At 44.5% G+C, this 8,388-nt stretch overlaps 1 protein-coding gene across 1 annotated transcript in view; it reads left to right on the top strand.

Moving 5' to 3' along the window:
* Positions 1–368: 368 nt before the first annotated feature.
* Gys2 (glycogen synthase 2) overlaps positions 369–8,388 on the top strand; it is a 35,788-nt gene continuing 27,768 nt past the window's right edge. Inside the window, exons 1-3 of the mRNA XM_021190913.1 lie at positions 369–804; positions 4,959–5,140; positions 7,043–7,234. Coding sequence (XP_021046572.1) covers positions 684–804; positions 4,959–5,140; positions 7,043–7,234 — 495 coding nt within the window. The 5' untranslated portion in view covers positions 369–683. The remainder of the gene's footprint in view (positions 805–4,958; positions 5,141–7,042; positions 7,235–8,388) is intronic.

Here is an 8,388-nt window from a genome sequence, read left to right as displayed (position 1 = left end):
AATCAATTAATCAACCAAAATTACATTCTTTATGTGCTATACGGAAAGACCCTGTGGTTTATGCTTTTGGATACCAAAAAGTACAGTATTTAAGGAGAATCAAGATCTAGCCTCTCACCACAATTCAGTTTGTACATTTAGAATAAAATAAGAGGGAATAAAACTCAGAGTTCTAGATAAGGAGAGGCAGAGGGAAGACCACAGCTAGGCACAGGCTGGGGTAGAGTCTAGGCACCACCGTGTAGTCTATGGAAAACCACTTGTGTCTGAGGGAAGCTCCTGCTTGTGCTTCTGCCGATGATAAAATAAGCATCCAGAGAGTGTAGGAGTTTGGTCTAAAGGCCAAAGGCCAAAGGACTGGACTCCTGTCATGCTCAGTCTGTCCCCTGGCTACCTGCCCTGCTGTGAATAGTCAGGTTTCAGTTGTGATTTGTTTGTTTTTTTGTTTTTTTTGTTTTGTTTTGTTTTGTTTTTGGGTGTCTGTGTGGATTATAACTGTAAGGCACTGCCCTCTCCTGAAAGGCAGCAAGGAGCTGGGCACGCTTCATCCAGCTGTGAGTTCATGTGACCTCACCTTGCCGGTTCACCCCCGTAGAGGAGAGCCCGAGGCTGCAGCTTGCTCTCAGTGCTGACCGCAGTCAGCTGAATCAGGTCCCCAAAGGCACCGCACAGCTGGAAGAAGAATGCTCAGAGGCCGCTCCTTGTCTGTGACATCCCTTGGTGGGCTTCCTGTGTGGGAAGCTGAAAGACTCCCTGTGGAAGACTTACTGCTTTTTGAAGTTTCTTGGGAGGCGACCAACAAAGGTTTGTACTACTCGCAACACTGGCCATGGTGGGCCTGAGGAACAAGATTAGGAGACACAGGGGACTCCAGTGGTCATGGGGCAGCATAGGCTCTGAAGATGTCTGTAGGTCATAAAACTCTTTCCAACAGGCAATGAAAACATAAACCTATATGTGGGGTGAAGAGGGAGAGAATCCCAAAGGGTAGTGAGTGGCTGAATGGGCTTGTTAATGTTAGAAGTGTAAATGAATGTCATGGCCAAGTAGGAATTTTTAAGTTATTGTTTTGTCTAAGCATTTTCCTTATAAATAAGAAGCAAATTTAAGAAAATATTTTCTTAGAGGAAAAGCTATATGTGGTCAGGACTGATCAAAAATGTTACCTCTTGTGCCGGGCGTGGTGGCGCACGCCTTTAATCCCAGCACTCCGGAGGCAGAGGCAGGTGGATTTCTGAGTTCGAGGCCAGCCTGGTCTACAGAGTGAGTTCCAGGACAGCCAGGGCTACACAGAGAAACCCTGTCTCAAAAAAACCAAAAAAAAAAAAAAAAAAAAAAAACAAAAAAAAAAAAAAAAAAAAGAAAGAAAAGAAAAGAAATGTTGAAATTACCTCTTTGTGCTATTAGTGTTTAATGCTTCTAAGAATTCAAGATAAGATTGAGGTTAGAGTTTCATTTAAATTGTGTTCCACTGAGAAAGATTAAAATTAACCTTTCTCCAATGCTATGCATATACAGAAAATGCTCTTTTAAAAATGAAGGATAGGGCAACCTAAGTGGTTTTCAGAGGTTTTTATAAGGCTATGTGAAAATCAATTCTTATAGACTGATATCTTCTAGTTTAAGGATGTTGACACATGAACTCACAGTTTAGTGATGGTTGGCCTGGCAACTCACAGATTCAAGTGCTGGGATTAAAATTTGTGTGCCATTATGCCGGTTTTAAAAACTCTCAAGGGAATATTAAGAGGTGAATAGATTTTGAAAGCTGAATTCTCCAAGATCATACAAAGCCAGTCAGGGAGATGAGGGGAGCGGTACAGCCTTTGCAATTTGGAGATGGGAGCTGGGAATGAATGAGGATTCTATTTCTTCCTTGCATCTGTTGAGAAGCAGCATAATGTCAGAGTTGGAATTATATTTGCTGAGTCTGGGGAGATAATTCAGTCCATTAAATGCTCGTCTGACAGGCCTAAGGACTGGGTTCCACCCCTGGAACTCAAGTGAAGAAGCTGGGTGTGGCTGCAGATGCCTGTTGTCCCGGGCTTTGGAGGTGGAGGCAGGTGGGCCCCAGAGGCTGACTGGCCAGCCAGCCTATCAGGATGGGTAAACTCCAGGCAAGTGAGAGACCCTGTCACACAAAGCAAAGTCAACAGGACTTTGGTGACCTCTGGCTTATATGTGTATGTGCACATGCTCTCACACGTGCACCCACGGAAACATGTACCCACACGTGTACCACGTGTATCATGTGTACGCACACATACGCAGGATTGTATTTGCACTCTGTCCTGGCTTCCACCCTATGCTGACTGTTCAAAGTTCCCCCAGTACACATTTAGGAAATACGTAAAAGGAGAGTCAGCAGTGGGCTCCTCTGTTTAGAAGCCCACAGACGCAGCTCAAAGGACGAACTCTTCGTCCTCTGTACTGACGAGAGGAGCAGAGAGGACCAGGCCTTAGCACAGAGGAGGGGAGTGTTGTATACACAGCTCTTTCAAATGCCTCTTTACACTCACCAATTCTATCTCTACAGTTTCTGAATAAGGCCAGGGCTCTTACAAACAGGGCTACCACTATTACACACAAGTCCCAGAGTCTCCCAGAAGTGAAAGGTTTTTTCAGCAGAGTACACAGGAACTCCTGGACAGAGGTTTTGGAGGGGAAAGGCTGGGGTGGGGTTAGCACTAGGAATCAGTGTCTATGCCAACATCGGAGAGCCTCATACTTGCTTGGCAAACACTTTGTGGCTGTGCCTTCTCCTCAGCCTAAGGTGAGACTGTTTCTGAGAAGAGAACCTGGTATTTTTATCAGATTTCCAGACGGCACTGGAATTGACGTAGAAACAACAGCACATTTGAGACATGTCCATTTAGGTTTGTTGATTACCATATGGTAGTGGTGATTCACTATTAAAGTGGGTTTCTTACATACTCCTGATATTAACTCTTTAGGAGACTAATAACTGGGAAACGCTGTGTTGGACAAGCCTCTGCTTACCCTGTTGACTGTTTCTTTTGCTGGTTGGTGTGAGTTCAGTTGTTTCCTGTGCTTTGAGAGTCCGTCTGTTCCACTGCTCTGGAGACTGGCTTCTGTGTGTCCTTCCTGTGGGTTCATCTCTCCAGTTCAAGCATGGCGTTCATTTGAACTGAGTTTTGAGAAGAGTGCCTCAGACGAGTTCCATTGCTGCGCTTCCAATTTTCCACCCACTTTGCCCCAGAATCACATCTTTCCCCATTGTGTGTGCTTTACATCCTTGTCGGAAGTCAGCTGGCTGCAGACGGGTGGCTGCATTTCTAGGTTTGCTATTCTATTCCATTCACATTCCTGTTTTTATCCATACATCATGATGGTTTGACTACTATATTTTTTGCCATATGTTTTAGTGTGGTGTAATGTGGACAGGAGACAGAGCAGATGAACTGCAGCTGGCTGTAGGAAGTAGCGAGAGGGTACTCTACAGGAAGCTTCCCTGAAGACAGTCAAAATGAATATTAATTTGAAACCCATAGTTTAATACATATGGATAGTCTAATGCCTATGGGCAGGATACAGCTGCAGGGGATGGAGAGATGGCCAGAGTTAAACCATCTATTGCTCTTGCATAGAACCAAGGTCCTTTCCCAGCACCCACCAGGCCACTCACACTGTCTGTAACTCCAGGACCAGGGTATCCAGTGTCCTCTTCTGACCCCTGAAGGCACTGCACACACATGATACACATGAAGGAAAGCAAACTTCTCATACAAATACAATACAGATAAATAAACCTTTTTTTTTAAAGGTGCAAATATAAGAGAGTTTTAGAACAAATGTGTGAATAAGGAATTTTGGGGCTTAATAGCATTTTCCTCTGAAGGATGAAATAGACTGGCCTGAAATTCAAGAGAGCTGCCTCCCTCTGCCTCCTGTGTGCTGGGATTAAAAGTGTATACCACCATACTTGGCTTCTAGTTAGCCTTTTAAGTGACATTATTCTTACTCAAATATCACCTTTCCCATTAAGCCGTGTGTGTGTGTGTGTGTGTGTGTGTGTGTGTGTGTGTGTGTGTGTGTGTGTTGCTGCAAATCAAACTCAGGGTCTTGCATATTCCAGGTAAGCTCTCTTCCACTGAGCGAAGCCACCTCCCCAGACTCACTAGCCCTAATTTTCAGTGCTACTTTTCCAACTTGTCATTCTGAGATGAACAGCATTTTATTCTCATTTAGCAGGTTGTCACTGAGCCTTAGACCCATTAAGTGACTTACTGAGTTAGTCTAAGTTGTTTCTATCTCTCCAGCATTATAAATGACTCTGTGGCTATCTTCACGCATGTATCTTTTTCCTGCTTCCTCGGGACAGCTTTCTAGATGGTGGCATGCTAGACTCAAGAATGTACATTTTCTCTAGCTTTATGTTTTAATAGTGGTAGCAGCAATGTCAGTGTGGGGGTGCGGTAGGGGGAGTAAACAATAATTCTAGGGATCCAGTGGGCAGGGAGAGCCGTCACATATACATCAGACTTGGCATTTGCTTGCATCTGTGGCTTGACGCCAGAATTGGGTCAATCATCCTCCATCAAAATCTCCTAGCTCTTTCTCCTGGTCAAAGGCACCTTGTTTATGCTGAAGAAGTGGACTGCCTCCTCAGCACTAGGAAATTGCAGAGATTGTTACTTAGGTCCACTAGAGCTCCTTAGAGGCCCACTGTAGTAGCAGAGCCTGAACTGTGAATGGCACCTTAAGATATACACTACTTCCCTCCAGTCCTCTCTGAAGAGTTTTTGGAATGCCTGGCCACTTTTACAGGCACCTCGAGTGGCTTTAGAAAAGGTTCAGATTGCACTCCTTACAGCATGTTAGATCCTGCCCTTTAAAAAAGCTAAGTAAAACGTCACTTTAAGTAGCCCAGGCACAGACAGCGATTCCTCTCTTGGATTGCCGACTGGACTAAGAACAGAAAGTTTTCTCCTTCACAGTCGGGGGCATCTGTACTGTGATTCAGACCAAAGCCAAAACAACAGCTGATGAATGGGGAGAGAATTACTTCCTGATAGGTCCGTATTTTGAGCACAACATGAAGACTCAAGTAGAACAGTGTGAGCCCGTCAATGATGCTGTCAGAAAAGCTGTGGATGCGATGAATAAACATGGCTGCCAGGTAAGAGATTCTGACCTTCCTGCTCCTCTCTAACTCTAAACAAACCGGTACCAGAAAGCACCACACACGCCTCCCACCAACTCGGAGGAGAAGACCATCCACCTCGCTGAGGAAGAGCTTTCCAAGGAAGACAATGCTTGTTCTTACACAGAGTGCTGTTGAGGCACCTTGTGAAAGCTAAGATTCTATAGCAGGACAAGGAGAAGGGAGACTGAGAGTTGATGCAGTCTTGAAAAGGCTGTACATGAATCGAGGCCACAGTCAGAGGAGTCGATGACATCATTCAATAGTGGTTTACGAAGAGCAAGCTTTCATCCAGACTCTTTGTATTAGTTCCTTTCCTGTTGCTGTGATGGGCCTGGGATGTAGTTCAACGGTAGAGTGCTTGGCTAGAGCGCATGAGGCTTTGGGCTCTAAGTTAGATAGAGCCTTACTTTCGTACAAAATAAAATAATATATTCTGTTGCTATGATAAAGTGCCCTGACCAAAAGGGAGTTAGTGGAGAAGTCTGTAGTGACAGTACCAGTGGTTCAAACAGCCTTCCTTTGCCTCCTTGAGAACCAGGCAGATATACAGTGTACAGACAAATATGCAGGCAAAACACTCAGACGAGCCACGTGGTAGCAAATAGCCAGACTGGATTACATAACGACTGCTTCCCATGCTACGAAGTTAAACCCAGTACAGCACAGAATCACAGGAAGGTAGCAAGGACCAGAAAAATGGAAGTCACATGATCCAGACTCCTGCCTTTCAAATAACCTCACTTAATGAAGAGCAGGCTCGGGAGACTGCACCCACATGGGTGGGCACTCCCTTCAGTGTCATGTGCAAACATCAGCTGTCATCACAGCTGTGTGTAGCTCAATTGGTCAACGGTGGCAACTACCCAAGAGGCAATTCACAAGAGGAATTTCTCTCCGGCTTCCCGGGTTTAGTCTGTGCTTGGCTATCACCATTGCTTTAGGGGTGTGGTAAGATGGAATCTCATAGTGGTGGGGATATGGCTTAGAGGTTGCTCTGCTCATAACAGACACAAGCAAAGATCATCCAGGAGGGGCTAGGGATTGACTAAATACCCTTCAAATGTCCCCCATTCTAATAGCTTTTAGTTGTGAATTCATGAATGAATTAATCAGTTAAGTCTATTGAACTCTTATGATTCAAAAGCTAAATGTTTTCTAAGATCTAAAACAAAGAACTTGTGCAAATTTTGTTTTATGTAGCCTAGCACTAGGAATCCCAGCCAGACTCATAAGACAAGAGAAAGAAAGAAATGGCATTCACATTAAAAAGAATAAAGCCAAATTGTCACCATTTAAGATGGTCTGATCTTATATACAGAAAACTCCAGAGATAACACCAACTTCCAAAGGCTTTTGACATTGAGCGTTTGTCTTCAGGGAAACACTTCACATTGACACAGTGACACTTGGTCTGCTGTTGTTGCCTGTCTTAGTTTCTTTCTTGGGGTTGTGATAAAATATTCTGACAAAAGTAATGGAGAAAGGTCTTATTTGACTTGCAATTATAGAGGGATATGTTTAATCGGGGCAGGAAAGATATGGCAGCAGGCAGGACAGCCATGGCGGCAGGAGCAGGAGGCTGGCTAATCACACTGCATCTGCATTCAGGAAGCAGCAAGTACACAGGAAGTGGGGCCTGGCTATAAAAAATCAAGGCCTTCCTACAGTGAGGCTCCACCTTCGAAAGGTTCCATAACCTTCCCAAACAGCACCATGAGCTGGGGCCAAGTGTCCAAGGAAATACTTTTGTAGAGGACATTTCACATGCAAATCATAACCCTCCTCAAATAATGGCTACAACTTCTAAGTCCAAATATATGTCCTTTTCTTACATTGTACTTAATACATGGCGGCTATGCTTTCTTTCCATGTCAGGTGCATTTTGGAAGATGGCTCATAGAAGGGAGTCCCTATGTGGTGCTCTTTGACATCGGCTCTTCAGCCTGGAACCTGGACAGATGGAAGGGTGACTTCTGGGAAGCTTGTGGCGTTGGCATCCCTCATCATGACCGAGAAGCCAACGACATGCTCATATTCGGGTCTTTAACTGCCTGGTTCTTAAAGGAGGTACAGTTTGTAGTACACAGAACAGAGGGGCATCCTAGTGCACTGAGGATCCACATTGACCCCAGAATTTGGAGATAATGCTTTTATTGATTGTCGTAATATATTAAAAAAGAATTTCAAGGAAATGTTTACCATTCCTAAACTATGTGCCAACCTTTGCAACAGAGTAGCAATACTTATTACTATTTATCTTGTATGCTATTTAAATAGAATCATGTATATAAAACACCCAGCTAGGGCTGTCTTGTCTGGCCTTAGTGGGAAAGAAAGCACCTAGCCTACAGAGACTTGCAGTGCCAAGGTGAGGGATAGCCAGGGGGACTTCCACTTACTCAGAGGAGAAGGGGAAAGGAGATGGGAGAAGGATTGTGGAAGGGGAACAGTGAGCAGAATGTAAAGCGAGTAAGAAAAAAATTCAATTAAAAACAAAGAAAACCATTCAGATATAGTTCCTGCTTATGTAGATAAAAATCCAAAATATATGTATAAGAGAGATATACATCATGAAAAGTGCAGATAAATTCTAGACAGCAGGAAAGACTTGGGACATTGTGTTTTGTGTATTATGGATGCAGGTACACTTACAGTGGCTTCTCGACATTTCCATTATACACTAACAGCCAAATTGGTCTCAGTAGCTGCTACTCAGGAGTCTTTTGCAATAGAATAGCCCAGCAGTGCACAGAGAAAGAGCACTGGAAGCCAGTCTGTTAAATGAGCCCAGCCTCTATTCTCTCAACTCCTCAAAGCACAGTAGTAGGGTTTGTCTGCATGTTCTCATCACTTCCAGATGGTGACATCTAAGCTGGAAGTCAGATCTGAAGGAATGGGACCCCAGTGAGGAGGGCAGCTAAGGACAGAGTAACAGATCTGTCTGATGAAGTCCTATACAATACCTACCAGGGGCTGGCTGGAGAAGGTGGCCATTTGGCTTCTTGGTAGCAGTAGAGGGAAGGCGGTTCGTACTTTTGGGAAAAGCCTGTTGTGGTGACAGATATGGAGTCCTTTGGCCCCAGTGAGCACTACCAACTTTTCTCTATAGTCTTCCTGGCTGAGCCATGGCCTTAAGTTGGAGACCAGTCACAAAAGGGGTTGTGGGGGGGGGATGATTTGGCATGAGAGCATATTTGTGTGAGTGTGTGTGTGTGTGTGTG

This window comes from Mus pahari, chromosome 2 (genome assembly GCF_900095145.1).
Source record: "Mus pahari chromosome 2, PAHARI_EIJ_v1.1, whole genome shotgun sequence".
In the NCBI taxonomy this organism is placed as follows: domain Eukaryota; kingdom Metazoa; phylum Chordata; class Mammalia; order Rodentia; family Muridae; genus Mus; species Mus pahari.
Note: the sequence above shows the minus strand (reverse complement) of the source record. Positions and strands in the feature narration are given on the sequence as shown.